Below are 23,395 nucleotides of genomic sequence, written 5' to 3' on the forward strand. Positions count from 1 at the left end.
GGAGCCTTTGAGTTTTAGAGGAAGAATGAAATACTTTTAATTCCCTGCAGCCAAAAGCTGTTTGGAACTCTTCCTAGATGCTGTGAGATGATTATGAAGCTGGCTACTTTCCCAGTCAAATGGCCTAGAAAAATCCTTATCTCTAAAGTTTATGCTTGCTCCCAGGTAGATCAACCTGCCAATCCTGACCTTCTACCAGTTGGAAAAAGGCTGACTGTAAGAGAAGCTACAATGCTGCTTCTTATCTCATAGGCAATATATCATCTGTAAGGAAAGTGAAAACAGGAAGCAAAAGATATCCAAGAAGTTACTCCCATCAGACTCACTCCCATCCCCCTGTACCCTGGCATATACCAAAGCTGTGAAGTAAGCAGTAAAACTCTCAAAATAAATGTCAACAACCAATCTTTAATAAATCCAGTCTCTCTTAGGGGCTGTAATACATATGCTTCTCCTGCAAATATACTTTGCAACTGTTCAATAAATGGTTTGATACTTAAGAAATTAAAGATATAATTTTCTTTACAACACAGTGTTTGCATAATGAAACAAAAAACAAAGCAAATCCAGCCATCACAGCATTCCAGTAAAATTCCCACTGAAACTGCCCTCTCACCTGCAGGTGAGATTATCCCTTTTTTGCTGTTATGTTATTTATACTGTTGAATAATTAATTCATTCATATTCATATGTTAACTTTTCAATCACAAAAAAAGACATCAAAATAAAGAACAGATCCCTTATTTAAGACATTCTGTTCTTAAAATTATTAATGAAACAAACAGTATATGACTTGATTTTTAAAGTGAAAATAGCTTTTTAAGAAATACTTACAATCTTTCAAGAAGGTGTAATCCAGAGAAGGAACCATTCTTCAACTCTGTTATTTTATTGTTACTCAAAATCCTGAAAACAAAACCAATTGAGAACAATGTATTATAATTTTGGTAATAATTTTTTTTTTTGCTACAGCTTACACTTCTTTTGTAATTCTTTTTGTTTAACAGCCTGTACAAACTGCCTAGCTCATTTTCTTGAGGTGTATACAACAGCACTGCTTAAATTTGACAAAGGAGAAAAAGAAGGTTCTGTATGTCATCTGCTTTAAGTACCATGCAAGCTTACATACATAACTTCTGAAAGGAAGAACACCCATCTAGGATTACCCTAATAAGACCCAGAAGTGGTGAGGTAGAAATTAATCATTAAAGAACAAATCACTACATTCAACATTCTTGTCTTCTATACCCATTTTGGTTTTCCAAACCAAGCAGCATCTTGCCTTTTCCCCACTTCCTCTGCTCCCCTTTCTAGCCACACACACACGCACTTCTCCCAGACTGTACCACCTTCCCCAGCCATCCTTCACACGTTCATCCTATTCCTTAATGCAATCTTTTTAAAAACATCTGCAAATAAGCTCAGCAAGCACTCATCTATCCTTTCTTCTCCCAAAGGACAACACAACCACAAATTCCTTCTTCCTTTGGAATAACTGGATCAGGTCTATCTTGCCAAGCACCCTCTCCTCCAATCACAGCCATCTGCACACATCACAGCAGATGCTAATTATCCTCAAGGTAGGAATTTCTTTGTATGGCTGATATTTCCTTACTTAGAAGGACATGCTTTCTATACAACCACATAGCTCTCTGTTGGTCAAAAAACCAAACCAAAGCAAAATAACCTGTTTTCCTTTTGAATCATGTCAAATTTTGGCATCTACAATACTCCTTACAAAAGGGTTTGCAGTACAACTCTCCAATCCATAAAAAATGCTTCATTTCACTTGTTCTGAAAACAACTCCTGCCAGCTTTATTTAATGTTCCCCACTTCTAAAAAGAGAAACACACAGTAATCAATCCACTTACCCTCTTTTTGCTATGTGCAATTATGTACAAAACTAGATGTCTTTTTTCCATGTGTAAAATCCATGTTTTACTTAATTATTCTTTACATAAAAGCCATTTGTGCCACTTAATAATTTCTGAGTTCCTTCCAGCTTTATTACACTGAAAAAATTGTGAGGTAAGACCACTAGACCTGAAATAGTGCACAACACACAGACAAGTCACAGTTCTACATACTGGAATAACGACGTTGTTTCCTACAATTTCCCTAGCAATTCCTAACATATAATCTGCCTTTATCACTTATGCTAAGAATCTAAGATTTTTAGTCAGCTCAATGCCCATCATCTTATATAAGACAGCAGAGGTTTTGTCCTCAATAAATTTTTCAATTTTTTACAGTGCTGCTGCTGCCATTTTATTGCCCAATTACTTTCACAAACTTCTTCCAAAATTCTTCACTTTATCCTCATCCTTATCACATCAATCAACTCGCTCAACCATGTCAACCCCTTACTCACACTGTTTTACAGGTCATTAGGAAGTAAGTTGTGCATTACAGTTCTCTATGACTCCACTCCACTGAGAAGGATTTAGTTCCACACCCTCTCTTCTTATCCTTTAGCAAGTCAGCTGCTCATCTGATCATCCTCCATTTAAGACTGACGTACTTTTTCATCAAATGCCTTTGGCAAGGGACAGACACACCTTTTAGAAAAGCATGCTTCATTATAACAGCTAGATGAAACTTGTAAATATTTTGCTGACTCTGAAGAGCTCCAAAGGACTGTGAGGAAGAGCTTCTCATCACAGGAGATGCAAATTTTCCATGGTACCTTTATCCAGGTATCCAATATATTTATTATAAGTTCTACTGATTTTTCAACACAAACATCAGACTTGGAACCATGCAAACGGTGATGCACTTTTAAAAATAAGCATTTGCTATCCTCCAGTCCTCAAAAATCATGTTCATTCTAAGCAAGACTTCAGAAATTTCATCCCCAAGTTCTTCTAAAAGCTCTTCAGCTTTAGAAGAATCATCTTGTCCTGGAAATTTATTCACTGTCAGATTGTTGCACAACTTCTGCTACAGTCACCTCAATTTCAGACAGATCCTCTATCAAATGCATCCTTCATATCCAACATGTCCCCACGGTTCTTCACTTACACCAATTACATCTTCAGGCTGGATAACCTAAAGGTGCCACACTATGAGATTTCTTTCCAGTCCACTACATCTTTCAGAAGTCCTTTAAAACAGCCATAAACCAAACACACACACACATCCCCCTCTTTCCTCCCGTGCACAAAATTTACTATATAATGACAAGGAATAATACTTCAAAACACACAATGAAGAAGATAAAACTAAAACACAGATCTAGCAATCTACAAAAACAGCATCATTTTGACAAAGCTGTATATTACATTAAGTAGTTTTCTCCAGGTTTCCCAAAGATTACCTCAAGTCTCTATAGTTTGGACAAAGAAAGAGCAGGCATTTATTGTCAAAAATTCTGGCTCTGACAATTTCTCTTTCTCATCTCACAAAGTCAAGACAGCTGAACAAACTGTTTGAAAATCCTTTCATTTCCAGCCTGATGGTAAGAAGGTTTGAAAATTCTTAAAGTTAACCTTAAATCATTCAAGAAAGGTAATGTGTTCTGATGCTAAAATGAGGAGAGTCCATTCCTTCTTCTCACCTTCCAATCATACCATGTATTTCTGTAGCTCATGTCAACCCATTCCCTGTGCCCAGTGCTCCACGAGCTGCAGATGTTAAACCACACATTTATCCAGGGTAACTCCCAGGAGACTGATTTATGTGTCAACTACACAAGTGTGATCAACCTAGTATCCTACACAGGTAATACCAGGTGAAGACTGATCACAGGAATGGTGGAAAGGAAGAAGGGGAAAAAATACTTAAAGTATCCTGAGAAATTGCTATTGTATTGTTATATTGCCCGTAACACCTACTAGAGTGTCAGTGAAGAGCATTTGCTCTTGTGAAAACATAGTTCTGTAGTCCAATACATTAAGCTACCTCACAGGAAGAAAATAAGGAAATTTTTCCCTTGCCTGCAGCTGTGATAAACTAGATGAACAAAAGAACCAGTGCTGGTTTTTAAAAACACACATAGAAACCAAGGAAGCACGGCACTCTTAAAAAATGTATATGTATTTCAATGACTCTTTCCATCAAGAATGGCACAACTTTTAACACAAAACCACTAAATACATTTGCAAGAGTGCAACTTTGGTAGTAATAATATTAAACATCATCTACAAATTGGAATGCCCACAAAACTAGTAAAATTTAACCTGAAGCATTAAAATTACACATCCTAAAGTCTCTGAACCTACTTCCTCTTCTACTCAAAGAGAAAAAGGTTTCAACCTAAATAATAAGTATTATTTGTAAAAATGGCAGGTACTGGGTACATTCACCAGAAAACCAAATAAAGTACACCTCTATTTCAACATCCTTCCTGGTTTCAGAAATGTATGCATGAAGAAAAACAGTAATAATATATAAAGAAGTAAATGAAGGAGCTTATAAAAAATCATTAATAGTTAATGCAAACTGAACATAAGGCATAACAGCAGCAGCAAGAAAAAAATGCACACCAATTCCACACTTCAGGAGAAATTAAAGAAAAACCACCTGATATTCACAAGCACACATTGATCTAAGTCAACACAAGCAAGCAAATTACACAGTAGCACAGAAATTAAATTGTATCTTAGTTACAATTTACTTCATCTAAAGATTTATTGATATACCAGTGTTTCTTCCAGAAAAAGAAGTTGTTCAAAATGGAGCTGGAACCACTTCAAAAGTAGCTATAACTGACTGAACTAAATTTGAACTAAATAAAAATAACAGTTCTGTAAGAAAAAAAAAAAGTTTTCTGACATTGCCTATAAAATAACAGGTCTAATGTAGATGCCTTTGAGTATCTGGGTACAAGGTAAATTTCTCTCTTGAGTGTGATTTACAAATTACAGTCAGACTGATTCAGTATTTTCTCTGCAGAGGCTGTTAGTTGTTCAACCATAAAGGTTTAGTACAATAAATGATAGATTTTACAACAGTCCATATAACTTAAAACAATTCATCACCCAAAAATGTTGTGTAATCTTAAAAAAATGCAGTTTAAAGCTTGCTATTAATATATAGCCTATACATTATTTGAAGTATTAAGAGATGTGGCACAAGAAGACAAAATGTAATAAAGCATCCACCTGAAAGTAGATGTTTTATAGTGACTTTCAGTTTCTGTGCATTAATGTACAATGAAATGATGGACTATTATGTACCACTTAGGCACAGGATATTATTTGTGATCAATAATAATTCTAAGTTACTAGTTTAAGACTATAATTTTTCCAAAGAGCCAAGTAATTCTGAAAATATGCTAACTTTTCCATCATTAAGAAGTCTAAAGAGAAAACAGTAGAGCCACCATTGAGCTGAGAGCTGCACTCATCCCCATCTTATTCAACTCTTCAACAAATTACTTTGAAACATAAATGTTGTCAATGAAGATTCACAAGGGAAGGGGTTTCCACAGCCCAATGCCACTGTTGCTCCATATTTCCTATGAGTGCCATATGGGATTTTTGTCTTCTCTTCTTTTAAATAATCAACAACACCTCATTGGAACAAACACATTTTGCTTGTCCAACACTTATATATAAGAAAATAAAATGTGAAACTAATGCAGGCAATGACAGTTCCTGTGTTAAAAAAAATATGGCCATGGGAATTAACACTAAAAAACCTGGAAGAACAAGCAGCTGAAAAGTAGGTTCTAGAAAAATTATGGACAACTCAAGTTACCTTACAACAAAGCATTTCCCTCTTTCTCTGAGCAGATGATCTGAGAGACCAAGAGTTAATCTGAAACAATGTACCTCAAGAAATGTACCAAACCCCTCAAACCCCCTTAACTCTCCCCAGCTTTTCACCTATTCCAAGAACATTGCTGAAATGTTTCTTTGTTGAATATAGCTTGGATCAAAAGCCCATTTTCCATTTTGCTCCACAAACTGGCAGACAACTTTGAAAAAACTGCAAAGAAACTCAACTATGACTATTAACTTATTGGCTAGACCTTTAGCAGTAGATGCTCAGCATGCAAAACATAAATGCAGCCAAACCCAAAGTCTGCTCTTTGTACTATGAGGAATTTTAGCAATAGGTACCAAAGATGATGTCCTAACTTCCCTTTCTCATACAGAGGGAGAATAAAATCACTGCTGGATCCATTTCTACCATTAGAATACACTGCGTAGAAAAAGTTTTGTTCTGTGAAACCATTTTGGCTTGTCAGCTGTAAAACAACTATCACTAAGACAGCAGTGAATCAGGCAGTAATTTAGAATGCATCTCCTAACATCACAAATGAATCCTAACCAATCCAAAGAATATAATTAAAACACACACACATCCATTAACACTATTACCAAATAGTCAAAATGACCACCAAGAAGCCTGTATGAAGCATAACTGTTAGCTGAACACTGAAGTAACTTCCAAAACACATTTTAAAAGACTCAAATGGAGAGCCAGGAAATAGATAATAAATCAGATCAATTCATGGTGACTGCATACTCTAAGGACTGGGAAAGTGGCCACCAGCAAGTCAGATTAAAATAACCATCTGCAAACAACCAAGAAAAATGCTTTCTGCTGAAACTTGTGGACATGGAAAAAGAAACAAATTTCTCCAAGTTTTTCTTCTAGAAACTGTGAATTAACAAGGATATAAGCCCAGTATTTTTCAACAGTTAGTATTTTGCCTTCTAGTGAGTTACTGGCATCAAAGCAAAAGAAACCTTGAAACCTAGACTGGACAGAACACAAACAGTATTTGCTTAGTAGTAACTCTGAAATGAAAGCACTCCATAAGCTTTTTACAGAGAAAGACCTATTATTAATTCCAAAACTCTAACAAAAGGAGACAGTATTTTCCAATTCAACAAAACCATTATAATTAAGGAAGCTTAGCAATGAAATATTTGCAAAATAGAAGTTTGCAACAGATAAAATATTTCCTGCAATATTTCATTATTATGCATATTAAACAATATTAAAATTGTAAACTAAACCTCTCAGAAGTAATGAAATTACAGAATTAAAACTGTGTCTACTTATACTGCTCCATTTTTAACTGGTAATGTGCTACATTTATATCATCTAATGAGGAATCTTTATTTTTCCTACACAATCCCTGGATTGTTCAAGCAGCAATGCCCACTATGCAGTGCTGTTAAAAAATTTTTTTCTTCATATTCAGTATGCAGCAACACACTTAATATATTGCTTTTCATTAAAAACAAACTGTTCTTAAGGACAGAAATTATTTCTAGTGAAAAACACTGCCAATCACTGGAGCAACACAGCAAGATTTCTAAGTTCTAATAGTATGAAATAATCATCTTAGAAAAGGACAGAACAGAGGGGCAAAACAGAATGCAAGAATGAGCAACGGCATTGTTGAAAATCACACTAATTCCAAAATAAATTCTTGTGAAATTACAAAATTATCAACCAAATTTTGCTTTCTTTCTTGTATTTATGCCATGTTCAAAAGCCTACCATGGAGAAAATTCAGAGGACACAGCTACACCCTATTTCTTCCAACATTAACTCTGTGTTGCCATTTTTACAGCAAACAGAAAGCACTGGAAGTCTAATCCTTGTGACTGCTTCATTCTAGAAAGATTCCTCCAAGTTCTCTCCCCACTGGTCAGATCTGTAGCACTGGCATTATTTTAAGATATCATGATCAACTTTTTCTGTAGTAACTGTCTTGGTTTACAAACTTCTGCTCCCTCCTGATTTTCCCACTTAGCCACCAGCTGTGTAAGTTTTAGGACTACCACTGATTTGCAGTTCAGTGCAAGTTCACCTGACTCCAAAAAAATCCATCCTTACATGCAAGAATAACTTTCTTCACACAAAACACCACACATGGACACCTTGCCAGCCACTTCCAACTTTACCTGCTATGGCAAATAAATTAATAAATTCTCTGTGTCATATCACAGTAGTACTAATTAGAACATAGACTGTCCCACCCAGTCTCACATGTATTCACATTTCCTACCAGGTGTATCTGCTCTCTATGAAAGTGCTTTGTCTAGACACGTTAACAAGCACTTCCTGTCAGCTGCTGGCACACAAAGATACATTTACAAAAATTTATATCCTAATCCTACAGAAGTAAACAGTTTTTGGATAGCTTAGCTCCCTGAACTGACTAGGCATGGAGCCAGACAAATGCTAGTACTGCAGCCAGGGAGGGGAGGGGAAAAACCCACAAACATCCACACAGGGACAGACTGGGAGGCGAAGGTATGAACACACCAGCTCCAGTTTAGGCTCCGGTTTTACCGACAGCTGGATGCTGATGCAACATTCCCCACGCAGGGGGAGATCTCCTCAGCCCTTGCATCTCATCATCCCTGTGTCAGAAGCAGAAGAGAAGGTTGAAGGAGATCTGCAGCACACAGCCAAAAGTCAGGTCACTGCAACCCAGATAAGCATCAAGGAGTCAATCAGCACACAAATTAAGAGAACTGCTTAAAGTTCCACCAGAGGCTGTTATCCTGAAAAAACAGTCCGAGAATTGGAATAGGTTGTCCGGAATGTCTGAGAGGACACTTTTAGAAACCTAAGTGTAACTTGCAAAAACTCTGCCTGATACTCAGTTTCTAGGTAAAACATAACAACACGGGAAAGCTAATAAGGACCTCTGGTATCTGACAGGAACAGCTCAGGTGGAAACAGCACGTCATGTGCACAGCACCAGAAGAACTTCCCTGGACTGTGTTATACCTCTACTATTCCTCATATGACCCATCTCTCTTACCAGCATAGAGATGTCAATCATCTCTAGTGATTTTGGGGGTAGCTGCTGAATTTCCAAGAATGTTGTTGATCCCACATCAAGCCAGTTTACACTCAGCCTTCAGTGCCTTATTTGCTCTGCCTTCACTCCCTCTTAAGTCTTCCGGGTTCCCACCTCCATAACTGACATATCAATTCAAGGAAACCCAGACTTCAATTCCAACTCCCAGCAACAGCCTCCACCTCTTAATCCAGTCCTTCTGTGTTTATTCACTCTAGACTCTAACCTCCCTCCCCCTACCTCAAAGCACCTTCTTTCCCTAGACTGAAGTGACATAGCAGAGGGCACAGATTGTACTTTTAGACAAAACACCTGTAAACAGCACAGTCCCAACCACCTGGAGTCTAGACGACTCCTAGAACATACTGTCCAGTGCAGAAAGAACTGTGGAATTAAGCTGCCTATTTCTTCAACATCTTTAATCAGTCTGCATCTATTATGTTTGGGTTTCTTCCCTCTCCCCAAAAAACTTTTGGTCTGTCTTACCAAAAAGGTCAAGTTCCTACTCCAGGAGTGCAAACTCTGCAGCCCAGCCAAAGGCGGCTGACCAGCCTGGATCACACACACAAGCAAAGCAGGCAGTCTCTCCCTGGGGACCCAAAGCTCTGCCCTGCAGCGCCCTGGCACCTGCCTGGCCCCAGGGCAGCCTGGAGAGCTGTGGGACAGCGCTGTCCCCACCACTGGACGTGCCCTGCGGCAGTGCACGGGGATCAGCCACATCACAGCGATCAGTGAACTGCAATTAGTGCAGGATACGATCTCGAGCACTCCAGAGCAACAAGGCATTGCAGCTGGCACTGCTAAACACCCAAACAGGGAATACCAGGGCAAAATTAAATTCCCACCTATTTACTACATAAAGACTAGAGACATTTGATAGATTATATTATTTTTAAAAATAAATTTAAAATTCATTATTTATCTAACTACAGAAAGAAAAACTCACAAAAACATACTTTATGTGGCTGATGTTCTCAAACAGTTTATTATCACTGATGAAAAGAAATTCTCAACTGTTTTTAATCTTCATGGATTAACTAGTTGTACAAAAAATGCATTTACACTGAACAGATTCAAAAATTATAGACTGTAATGGTGAAGACAGACTATATAAGGCAGTAATGACAAATCCATGAACCTGCAACATATCTGGCCCATGCAAAGTACATATGGGAACCATTAAATTCTGAAAAATCTAAACTTGCAGCTCCATAGTTGTTTTAAATTACAAAAATAACCTCTGAAACATTAGCAAACTGCAAGCATGGAAACATAAGAAGTTATTCGCTCTTCATCACTGCAGCACAAATTCTAGTTCCATTCTTTTACTCTTGGCATTAAATAAAAACAAAAATTTCAGTATTTTGCAGTTCTGAAGCAAACCCAGGAATACTACTGATCAAAAAGGACAATAAAATAAAAAAGTATTAATTATGAAGATTCAAATCTGCCTTTTTGAGGCTAGAAACAGCATAACGCATTCAACATTTCATAGTCACTTTAGGGTTAATTGAAGGGCTAATGAACTCATGAAGAGCATTGCTTAAATGGGTATCTACTTAGGAACAAAGGTATTGGGCACTTTTACATTAATATGGTAGCTCTGAGAACTAAAAGAAAAGTTCCACTACAAAAACTTAAATTTGCTCTCCAGAGTTATGCAGAACTTAGCTCTGTCCGTCTCCCTTATTTTCAACTCAACAGTAACCAACACATAGCTCTGATGAAAAACCTGAGCCCCAGGCTCGTAACAACAAGCACTGTACTACAGTTGTACCTGTGGTACAGAAGCCATATTTCTAATTATCTCATGTATTTATTCAAAAGTAAAATCATCTCATTAACAAAGGCACATAAAATAATTTTAAAATGCTTATACAGAAGAGTATTTTTTTATTAAAAAGAAATATGAATCAATATAACAATTGAATATAAGATTGCATGGAGCCTATTGCCAGTTACAAAACTACCATGTATGTTAAAGTCATTACTGCAGCACTTCATGAAATAGGAAACACTATTCAATCTTGACAGTGTATCCCAGTGGACACATATAAACCATGCAACATGATGTCTTCCAAAGCTGAATACTTTTTCCAATAGAACTAAATATTGCAATTTAGAAGAAAACACTGTTCATATTGTGACATCAGAATTTTCTTGCAATAGTGTACATAATAAGAGAACACTACACATACTCAATATCTTATAACAAGCTCACAGCGATGAATGCATGTTGGAAAAGCACATATAGAAAAGCACAAAATTGGTTCTCTTCTCAACAAGGTAAAAGCCACACAAAATCTGATAGAAGTATAGAACACAAGCCAATCAGTAAATTACACACTAAGGATTTTTAGGAGTCAGATGTCACTGATACAGAGGCATGTTCATGTACTCGGGAATTAGTACATTGTGACTACAGCCTCAAGTACAATCTCTGTACTGCCTTGTGTTCATAAATAAGATGCATTTTGCACAGCCTGTGTATCCACTGGCCAAAAAAAATTTTAACTTTCAATGGGGATTATTAGTACCCCGTACCTTCAAAAATGTTATCACTGCCCAAATTATTAGTACTCAGCACTTTAACAGTCTAAAACTGACTATTCCAACAAAAAAAAAAAAACCCAAACCCAAAAAAACCAAACCCAAACCAACAGCTATCAGGAGTACCATCAAGTTAGTAAATAGAAACGTACTTTAAAAGAAAAACTTCCACAGAGGACATTTACATTACATGACTCAGACACAATGTAATCACACATTGCAATAGAAATGGCTTCTTGCAATATCAGTGGCATTTTGCTTTGAAACTTTTGAAATTTAAATTCGTGTCATAAATAGAAAAATTGGAAGTCCAAGTAAGTATGCATATGAGCTTCTTTAATGGATGTAGTTTGATGTGATTTTATTTAGTAGCTGGATGAAAGCTGTAACATTTTAAGATGTTTCCTAAGAGCAATCCAGTTAAATGTATTTTTGAAAAGCTCAGAACATTAACCCAGGCAAATGCTCTGGCTTGTAAATCCTAACACTTAATTTTAAGTTCAAACACTGATACTCCTATGCTCCTATGAGGATATGTGCTTAAGCAAAGTTGTTTGCAGAGCAGTAAGCCTCCTGATCCAGAAATGCAATTCTTTACCGAGTACATATGCTTTTCCTTTATTTAGATTCCTGTTCTGATAATATATGTAACAGGTAAATAATATTTGCAATAAATAATAAGTTTCATGGGCTTGTCCTCAGTGGACTTGCACATTCTCTTCCAAAAAACAAAGTAATGGCTAATAGCCAATAAGTTCAAACAAGCATCCACCATCATCATTTGAATTTGCACCAAGAAACACAACAGCAGCAGGTATTTTGTCTCAGGCTTCTATTACAAGAGTACAGGGCATTCCTCACCTAAATCTGCATCATGTCAATGGCTTCAATACCTACTGAAATAAAGAGCATGGCAGACAAACCTCAGTTACATTCACCCTGTTTTGGTATATTCAAACCAAAAGCATCTCATCTGTCTGCTTAACCTACAAACATCAAAGCAATCGATGCTGTCCCTGTAGATACACCCTTCATTTGCATCCAAATCAGTTGTTATTATACAATGCTAAGAAAAAAGTCTGTTCCTTAGCAATAAATGAACTTGAATTCACCTTGGAATTTGCCCTAAGTGCCCCATAAAGCAACAGCTAGTTCTACCTGCATCGTAAAGGAAACCCAATTTACAGTAGTGCCAGAAATCCTACACATTACTTACTCTCCCATAAACAGGGTTCCATACTTTAACAGCCCTCTTCCCGTGTCTGCTTTTCTTCCTCAGTCAGGAAACAAACTGACTTTATCTCTTACCAGTAGAAATAAAATTAGCTTTTTTGTTCTGAATTGTATGAAGATTCTCATCATACTGACCTAAATTACTGGAACAATAACATGTTTCATGGCAAACACTAATTAACTGACCTTGCCCAACTTGTATCACCATTAACCACTAACTACCATGTGTGCAAGAATGAAAGAAGCTTGCCAGCATCCTCAAATGCTACTCACTTATCCCAATTTCCACTATTTCTCACTTATTTGCTCACTTTCTAGAGATTATTGTCCTCAAAAGTATTTCACTGGTAAAAAAGAAATGGTAAATGCTAAAGGCACAGTAGCTAATCTGCTGAAAATCTAAGAACTTGACCAGTGATAAGGAAGAAATAATTATTTCCAAAATGCATATAATCACTTCATTTGCATCATTCTCAACTCGTTTAAAAATAAGAAGTTATATAAAGCTATATAGGTCATTGTATTTAAAACTGGCAAAATAAAATCAACATAAAAGAAAATTAGCTGAATTAAAATGCAGTTGATATACACAAAAGTGATCTATTTTCAGCTACATATCTCTGCAGTGATCCAATAATCCCAAAAGATCTAATAGAAGTAGTACTTATCTTAATAGATGAATCCCATAAGAATCAAGATAACTCAGGGCAGTTGGACTCTAATCAGACAACTGTTCACCAAGTGCTGCAATTTTAAGTATTGGCTTGGGGAAAAAAACATTATTTTTGGCAAGATTAGGTACCAATTAATCTAGACACTACTAATCAACATGCTAGTGAAGTGGCATTTGGTGACAAGCCCCACACATCACCAACCCTTTCAATCTAGGTTAACATGGATTTGGTAATAATAATTAAAAAAACCAAACAGACCCAACAAAACAAAACCTCTGAGAGAATGGAAAGCCATGCCTCAAGAGCCAACAAACATGCAAGATTCTGAACCTGAACACAACAGCTAGGTGTGGGAAAAGGAGGTAATTGGTTTAACAATCCTTGCTTTATATTTAAGCAAAATTTTGAAGTGTATGTTCATTAAATTGTATCAACATAGTTATGATATCTTCTACAAATAACAATGAAAAATGGCATTGTTTCTTGCTATGTCTACTAAAAAGTTCAAATCAGAAAAATGTTTCAGAAGTTGTTATAAACTTCAAAGGCTGATTAATTGAAAGCAACTAATTAGTGTATGAAGATATGCCCTAGATATTGAAGGAGTATGAAAATCAAGATGAAAGATGAACCATTCTTCCAAATTCTTCTGTCACTACAATGATGAACAAAGACCCACTCACAGCAAGGCTGCTGTGTTTGGTATCTGCTTGTCTTTCACAGCAATCATAGCTGTGATTCAAGTTTTTTGAACCAAAAGAACCCCACAGTGAACTTGAGCATATCAACCATACTAACATCTACTTATATCAAAATTTTTATGGATAATACCATACTCATAACATGTAATCAGCTGCAAAGCATTTGAGGCTAACAAAGATTAAGAGATTTGCTGATCAAACTACTGTCACTTCTACTTTTTGCCTTGTTTTCTACTTCAGAAACTTCAAGTAAGAACATCTATAATCATTTCTCACAAGTAATTTAGAAATATTGTCTGAATCCTTGCAGAAATTCAAGTAAGAACAACTACTTTAGCCTTATTTAGCTCCCATTTTTTGCTTTCCCTTTCCTCACGGGTCCAGGTCCACGCATCTGCGGGGTTCACACCTCACTAAGACTCCTGGAAGAACACCGTTCCTTGGTGTGTCAGTGCTGTCACTGCTCACAAAAGCAGAAGATTGTTGTTCTCATGACAGCACATTCTGTACTTTTAAAATGTCAGATTCCTGGTAGGTCTTTCAAACCTGTGATTTCCAGTTAAGTAGATAAATATCTTAAACTAGACCCTATACTTCAGCTCCTTTTCAGGGACATTCTTGCACACTACTTGGGTGCACTTGAGTCTTCCCATGGCAGCACAGGCACAATAAGTCTCTCTAAAGAAAGGACAAGGGTTTCATTTTGGGAACACCTACGGATGAGATCCAGTGCTGAGCGACCTTACCCACGCCAGAGGGATTGGACCAGCTGATCTGGAGATCTCCCTTCCAATCCAAACCATTCTATGAACTTCTTTGCTAGTCATGTCCCAGGAAGGAAAAGAACTTGCAAAGCCTCTCTTTACACGTGCACACTTATGTCTAAAGTAAGTGGCAACATATTTTTTACTTAAGTTGCATATCCTGTTTGAAACTTGTTATTCAAATGGATGAGCAGGAATTGCCTCCGCGCAAAAACAGCCCGCCTACTGAGGGATGAAGGAGGGAGAGCTGGGGATGCTGTTCCACGGAGGGAGCTCCACGGGACGGTGCCTCCCCCCAGTGAGTTACGGGACATTTCGCCCCGTTCAAAAACGACCACCCCGGGAAACTACCGGAAAACATGAACAGTACATCCGCTCCCGGGGCTTTCTCCAGCACTGGAGGGGAGTCACCTAAGCTCCCACTGCCCCCCAGCTCACCCCATTTCACCTCGGACCGGCGCTCCCACTCCCCCTCCGCCCCATCCACGTCGCACCGAGGCCGGCCACCCCCACGCGGGACGGTACTCACAGGGTGACCGTGCGGTTGGGCAGCGCCTCGGGAGGCAGGACCTGAGCGAGCTCCAGGTTGCTACAAACCACCTTCACCTCCGCCGGGCCGCCGGTCGCCGCTTTGCCGGCGCTCTTGGGACGCCCGTCGTACTTGCAGCCCGGGGGCAGCGCGGCGCCGCCGCCGCCCAGCACCGCCAGCAGCAGCAGCACGGCGGGCACGACCCGCGCCGGGCGGCGGCGGCGGCGCGGCGGGCGGCAGAGAGCGCGGCGGCCCGGGGGCAGCATGGCGGGGCCGCGCAGGACCCTGCTCCGCTCCTCCCGGCGACGGACGGGCCGGCGGCGAGAGGCCGGAGGGAGGGAGGGAGGGAGGAAGGGGGCTCCGGTCCGCCCCGGCCTAGCCCCGAGGGGGCGGTGCCGCCGCCATGCGGTGCCGAGGGAGCGGCGGGCGGGCGGGAGCCGCGGCGGCCACGGCCGCCTTTGTGTGGCGCGGGTCGGGCCGAGCGCGGCGGCAGCAGCGCCGCCTCCCGCCGGGGCCGGACCCCGCGGCACCGAGCGCGCCCGCCGGGCCGCGGCCCCACTGCGCAGGCGCCGCGGTGGCAGCCGTGCCCGCGCGCATGCGCAGCGCCGGGCGGGGGCCGCGGCCGGGGGCGCCGGGCCGAGGGAGCCGCTGTGGGGACCGTGCCCTCACGGGCAGAGCCTGTACGCTCCCGCTTGCTGCGGCCCTGTGGGGCCCTGGGACTCTCCGTGAGCCCTGTCCTCCTCCATAAAGCTCTTTGGTTTCCCGCTCCTCTGCTTCCATGACTTGGCTCTTGACCTCCCGCTCCAGTTCCTTAGTTTTACAAGGAGGACTGTTGCTGTACTCGCTTCATGGAGGAAAGATGATCCCCTGCCTAGTTGCTAAATGGCTTCAAAATTCATAACGCCAAGTAAATACTACTTAAAAACATTTTTCCTCAAATTGGCCCTGTAAAATGAGGTAACCAGTTATTCCCACTTGATAGCCAAAAGCTCCTCGAATATAATTTATCTCAACTACAAAAAAACACCAAAGATACACACACACACACACCAAAGCCCACTTGTCTACAATGTGTGTTTTCATGGCACACTTGAAACGACTTTCCAGAGTGTAACTGGGTCATGTTCTCATATTTCTCTGCAGCCAGCACAGCCAGGCACAAACACTTCCGTGCCAATGACAGCTGAAATTCTCAGTATGGTCTTTGCCTCTGGTAGGTGTGAGGATAATAAAATAACTTTCACCTAACAATCAAATTACAAGAAGTGGCAGGATCTGCTTAAAAAATTTTTTGACAGATTTTGCAGAACCCAAAGGAAGTTCCGGTAACTAAGCAAGAACTCACAGTGCCCCATCATTTGAGAACTGCAAATGGCACCCTGCAAACTACCTGCTATTACACAGAAACGTCATTTTAGATATTGTCAGTAGCAGCTGCCAAAATGAGTCTTACGAAATCTCTAACCTAAGATGTCCTTGAATAATGCTGAACACTCAGACTGTAACTCAGTTTTAAATGTAACCTAGCAAAAGATTCTGGCAAACCATTGGAATTGTGGATTGGAGCAAAAGGAACAAGATTACAGTAAAAATTGCATAATCACCCTTTACTCCTAGACTCTGTGTCCTCTTACAAATGAAAATGAAACATGTTCTAAGTACTGAAATGGTTGACCAGAGTGCAAAGAAGACACTGGTCCCTGAGCTTTAATATGATGTTTGCGTGTCACAGAGTCACTCAACAGGACAAACCTGATCTGGATGAGATGTGACGCCACTGTTACATTTGAACTAAATTAGGTCAGACACAAAATGCAAAGTTGACAATGCTTTTTTGCCTTTACGCTGCAGTTATACTAACTGCAAGAGAAATTCACCAGTATACAGAAAATTCTTTCATTTTGGGCTCTGTTTTAAACAAATCCAAATTGTACTGTAATTTGCATTGGATGGGTGCTTTTCATCATAGAAGTTTATAATTTTTTTATCTGGCACCAGGATTTGTAAATTATTTGTAAATTATTTGTAAATCTGTATTAACTAAATCAAGCCATGGCCCCAGATATGTTTTCCCTCAGAAACAGTGCTGTGTTAAACAGTTCTTTCTTTTGGCTACCTTCTTCCCAAAATTTTTACCTACATCAATAACATGACCCAATTCTCTGCATAGCCACATAAAAAGCTTGTGCTGGGTGATGGATCAGCATGGAGATAGGACATAAAACTGCCTCTTTTGGCAGTGGGGGCAGTAAATGCCAGTTTAGACTATTGATGCAACCAGAATTTTGGTGTGGTATCACCACAACTTCCACATACCTAATAAGAGATTGCACTTCAGTGCTACTGAAAGAAACATTCTCATGTTTTTCTCAAGCTGCTTGCTTCTCAACCTTGTCTTGTGTTTATGGCAATGCATGTTTTGATCAGTTGTATCAGTGAGATGATCCATGTGGTCACATAATCTAAAGATGAGGATGGAAATGGTGAATGTTGCTTCTGATGTCTGTGATCACAGCCCATCATAATGTTCCATTTTCCTAAATTCCTGGAGAGAAAAATTTTTTGTTACTTCTTTTCATCTTAATGCCATGTCCAATTCCTTTCTAATGTACAGATTTGTGTATTAATTGCCCTTGATGTTTCTGAACTATTTGCTCTGTTCTTTCATCTCTGCTGAAACCACTCCTACTAAGATATCTCACTATAGATGCCAGTTGCAAATCTGTGATTTTAAATTATGCCTCTGTTTAAACTGCTGCTATGGAAACCTACAAGTCTTACTTCTGTTGATTTTTCTTTTTAGTTTGACTGCCTCTGCGGTGAATCTAATTCCACTGTTCTTCACCTATTTTCAAAAAGCTTGAAGGCCTCAAGCACAAGTTTCTTGAGGGCTTATCCTTGCCCCTTCATCTTTCCTCTTTCATGCAAATTACTGCAACTCCCATTCTGTGCCAAATATTTGAAAATGTTTTTTCTTACATTGACTCAGGAAAGCCCTTAATCCAAAACATATGTCCCACAGGAGTCACTTAACAAGTTTCATGAGAGGGTTTGGGGTTTTTTGAACTGCAGTATACTTATGTCAAGTTTATTAGGTCACTACTTTTATTGTAGTTATTGTGGTCTAAGGATATAAGAACAAAGCTACATAGTATAGCTGCTCCAAAAACCAGAAAGTCCTGTTGCTTCTACCTTTCCAACTACCTTTACCTTTAGGATATATAACCCTCACTCTTGCTCCACGTGCTGTAGGTACCTGATTGTTCAACAAGCCAATTTAACCACAAAACTTTTTTGTGTTTAGTTTTCTGTCAGGGTATTGAGTTGAGTCAAGGCAGGAAAGGGTTAAAAGAATGTCAGAGCTGAAGAGGGGGACAGGAAGAGTGAAACCTCCCACCTGGGCAGCAAAATCATCTTATGCAACTTCAAGAAAAACAAGATTTGTAGGGAGACATGCCTTTTCTTATAATAGCTGATATAGGTACACAAAAAGAGCAAGTTGTTCCCAAAGCTTACTGGCTATAGCTGGGATAGCAGCTACTTTTAAAAAACACTTCTTTCTGCAATTCATGCTTCTTTTTCTGCACTGAAAAATCTCAGGACATTCTTTCCCTCAATCCCCTCATTCTCCACCAGTGTTGGTGATGTTGTTGGTGCTGGTGATGCTTTCTTTGTCGTGGGCCATGTAATTTGAACTTTTTTGAATGTGTTTTTCTTTTGGATTGCCAACAAGCACATTTTGTCCACTTCTGTGGTTTCCCTTCCCTCCATAAAATTTGCTGCTAGTATATTCACTTTAAATTACTTTTCAAAATTGAATGTACTAATGGCAAATTTTATGAAGGGAAGGAAAACCACAGAAATGTAAAATTTTCCTCCCTTCTTTTTAGTCTACTAATTAGTAACTTTTCCTATCCAGTATATATAAGAAGAAGGGTGTGGGAAAGAGAGCAAGGCAACTAAATTCTTATTGGTGATTATGTGTAAACAAAGGTAGCCTTGGCAGCATTTCAAGTTCTTCATTTGTCCTCAGGTCAAAGAGATAAATTGGAACTTTTACATTATGTCTGTCTTTCATTCTGATTCTTTTCTTTGCTTACTCCCTTTTTTTTTAATCATCTGTTATTTTACATCCCTGCACATTTTGCTGGCTATCATCACCTTCACTGAAACAGTTACTCTCTAATTCTTCTCTCAAGGGACTCCCAGGCTACCTCTACCTTCATATCTTATGGGGTTTTTTTCTTACTGCCACAGAGTTTTTTTTCACCAACCACATTTCATGGATTGGGATATCATCAGTTACATTTTGTTTGCTACAGTCAAGAAAGAGGAAGCATTTGGTTGCCCCCAGCTCTCTCTGCAATACTGTGGTTATTTGATATTCCAAGTACAGGGAGGTGATGAAAGCTGCTGACACATGCTGGCTTGCTGTTGGTAATCACTAAATCTAAGCAGGCACAGAGTCACCTTTGTACAACCACTTCTTACACAGCTGCACGTTGTACTACTGCACCCCTGCCTCTGTCAGCCAGTTCACTGAGCACCCCAAGCTCTGCTCTGTGAAATACACAGGTATTCCCAGATGCTTGGCTAGTGTTTTTCAGGCTGGACATTCTCCGTTTGTTTTTCAGACACAGAGATATTCCCTGCAGCCACTCTCCCCAGTTTGCAGCAGTCAAGGGTCAGAGACCTTCAACTTTAGTAGTATAATGGGGAAAATGGAATTTTTAGCCTCTGTTGGGAATCTGAGGAGAAACATTATTTCCCTTTACCTGGCTGCTGTTTAAGCAGACCTATTTCACCAACACTTTGGCAAAATACCAAACATTCATTGACTTAGTTTGTATACTTCTTATGGAAAACTTCTTTGAAATGTTTAAAAGAATGCTCTCCAAGCTGCTTATTTACAGATCTCTGGGTTTGGTTGTCAATAATTCGAAATTAAGTTAGAATTATACACTGAAATTTTGTATATTAGAACTTGAAATACCACCAGATTAACTTCCGTGGAAAGGACAGTCAGTCCTTGAATATTTTCATGCTTGATTTTCATTTTCTTTGCCATGACTGAAGGAAAAAACCCATTCTGGATTCAGCAGACTCATACAGGGATCTCACTCCTCCTCTGCTGTTTTAGACTATAATTGTAGATGGAGCACTGACTTTGAAATACAGTTCCATCCCATAATTTTAGAAATGTGAACAGCTCAAAAATACGTAAAATATGTTGTACGAGGTTTCTTTTTTTAACATACAAATTCCATTAGCACTTTTTGTGTATTTATCCTTCAAATCATTGTTTCATATAATTTTGAAACATTTTGACTTTCTATATATCTTACATAATTCCTCACAAAAAATAAAGCTAAAAATATATATTTGCATGGAAGATCAATATAGTTTTCCTACAACTGATCATTAAAAATTTTCTAAAATGTGTAACAGTCATTCCAGTCCCTTTTGAAATATTTTCATCTGTTAGGTACATTACTCTGCATTAATGTACTTATAGGTTTCTAAGCAATTATCTACTAATAAAAATGGATATCTACTAATAAAAATGGAAATAAAATAATTTTCCTTCTACTCCTTGTCATACTTTGTTATATACTTCAATAGAGGTTGTAATGTAGATAGGTTTCAAACACTGAGGATTGTGAGAAAAATTATAAAGGAAAACAAAATCTGGATTACTTCATTACTAATATAGCAGTGCTTATGTCTCACAAGAAGGTGATGTGTTCTGAGGTGGTGGTGGTTATGTCTAGGTAGATAGATGGGTATCACTGTTGTGTGAATAATGCATATGAAAGAAAAGCTGTCTGATCCGTTAGCAATTGAAATGGTTCAGAAGTTAAGCTTCTTTAAGAGGAATAGTTTGAAGTATTTCCTTTATTCCCAAATCTTTTCACCTTAGATTTTACAGAACATTAGCCATAGAAAAGTCCCTAATTTATTGTCTGTATAATGTTGCCTGAAGCAAGAGATTCTCTTTTTCTTCCCTGCATGATATCTTGAACTCAGGGAGAAAAATAAGATGGAAAAACGGGAGGGGAAACGCTATTGTGCTAACAAAAACAAAGAAGACTAAACTGGCAGAAGCAAATGACAACTGAGTCCCACACTGAGGACTGTAGCTCAGACAGTATGCTGCAGGACTGAGCCAGGCCTGGGCTTAATCAGAAAAGCAGAAAGGGAGAGTGGTAACAAGCTCCCCTGGACTCACAGGTGTACCCACAGCGATGGGGCAGGAGCCACGGGCACGCTGATGACAATAAGTGAGATGTTGCCTGTGAAACAGGGCTTGGCATCCTTGCTGCCCAGCACCCAAGATGTACCTGTATGTACCGTGTGCCAGCATGTACCCTGTGTGTGGCACTCAGACCCAGCGCCCAGCCCCACCACGCAGGGATGCAGAAGAAGCAGCCCGTGGATGGGAGAAGCACCGTGCCTCACTGTGGCACTCAAACTCAAACCCATACCTTGCAGCAGGTGGAGCCACAGCAGTAGGTTATAGCTGCCTGTCTGCTTGAGGAGCTGCATCATCAAAGTGAGCTCTGTGGCACTCAATTTCTACACAAAACCACACTCTAAACAGTTTCTGCAATGAGACTTGTACTGATCTTTTCTCCCCGTACATTTTATACATAGGATTATTTATAGTTCTGGCAAACAATCACAAGGCATAAAAATTAAAACAATAGGAAGCATAATAATAAATAGCAATTAATACATCATTAAAGTTTTTCTTTCCAAGACAGGAGGAAATGGAGAAAACAATGCATTTTGATGTCAACATCAGCAAAATTTCTGGATCCTGCTTTTTGAGTACTTCATCATCCTGACATCTAGGCACTTCCATGGGAGTTTTGGCAGTGAAACTATCCAGGGAAAACTTTTTGTTCAAGCAGGACCCTCAGACTGCTTGCCTTTGTTTTTTCTTTTTTTGTTGTTTTTTTTTTTTTAAATAACGATGTTATTTTATCATGATTACACAGCATAGGAAACATATTTCAAGTTGTGTCCTGTAGGCAATTGAGATTCAAGTATTAATTTAAACGTCATTAAACAGTTTTTATACATTAAACAAATAGCAGCTACATACTAAAACATATTTGCAGAGTATTATGGCAATGCAGTAGGTCCATATCAATTTCACTGTTATGAATCTATTACATAACTTTTAATCCTAGGTGAGTGTTTAATAATCAGTATTCATAAAACATACACTAACTGTCCTATTAAATCTAAATTAATTGTGGCTCAGGGAACATTAATTTAAAGGTTGCCTATTTTCCCAGCAGATCTGATCTTTGTTTCATATTTTTCCATTAAAATTAGTGTTAAAGACTGAGTTTGTTTCATTTGGAATCTATTTACTAGGTGCTCTGAGTACCTGTGAATTACATTCTGCTAAACTTCTATGCTAATAGCAATAATAAAGACTCTCACCCATTTTATTCCAGTTTAATTAGCATTATCTGGAGATAATAATGATAATAAAATATCACATATTTGTGTAGGAAAAGCAGTCCCTCTTGGCTGAAGGAGCTGAGATTCGGCAGTTCATTAAAACCAGTGAGTCAAAATATGTCAGTGGGATTTGCATAATTCTAGTTTGCAAAATGACCAACTCTCAGAAATGGACGTCAAATTAAAAAATTTGGAATACTTTTCTTGTTTAAATGAATCATGATCCCCACAGTGATGACCTAAAAGTGACTCTATCCCTTGTTGTCCTCTGCAACAAATGTAAGAAGCTGCAATAACAATGCCTGCAGACCTTGATGAAGACTGCATTGCTGTGAGCAATAACTGGCATCAGAGTGTTTTGGTAAGAGAGCTGAGATATTTCTTCATTGGAGAAAGGGTCAAGAATCCTTGAAATTAATGTCAGAAGAAACTGTTCAGTCATACAGTCTAACATATAAGAAGCCATCACAAGTCCATATTGACCTCAGTGGATTGTAACTGATTCAAGCTCTCTATGAAGATATTTCTGAGAACATCCAGAGCTAGAGAATACATTGCTTCTTTTACTAATCTATTTCCAGTGATTGTTCACCTTCAGTTTTAAAAATCAGTTTTGCATTTTTTAAAAACTAATAACTAACTAACTAACTAACTAACTAACTAACTAACTAACTAACTAACTAACTAACTA

General features: G+C 38.8%; 1 protein-coding gene across 1 annotated transcript in view; it reads right to left on the reverse strand.

Moving 5' to 3' along the window:
* Positions 1-15,494, reverse strand: part of ADGRA3 (adhesion G protein-coupled receptor A3) — a 53,030-nt gene extending 37,536 nt beyond the window's left edge. Inside the window, exons 1-2 of the mRNA XM_063157722.1 lie at positions 15,229-15,494; positions 835-906 (exon numbers count right to left, since the gene is read on the reverse strand). Of these exons, the coding sequence (XP_063013792.1) occupies positions 835-906; positions 15,229-15,494 (338 nt within the window). The remainder of the gene's footprint in view (positions 1-834; positions 907-15,228) is intronic.
* Positions 15,495-23,395: the final 7,901 nt, after the last annotated feature.

This window comes from Melospiza melodia, chromosome 5, assembly GCF_035770615.1.
Source record: "Melospiza melodia melodia isolate bMelMel2 chromosome 5, bMelMel2.pri, whole genome shotgun sequence".
Classification (NCBI taxonomy): Eukaryota; Metazoa; Chordata; class Aves; order Passeriformes; family Passerellidae; genus Melospiza; species Melospiza melodia.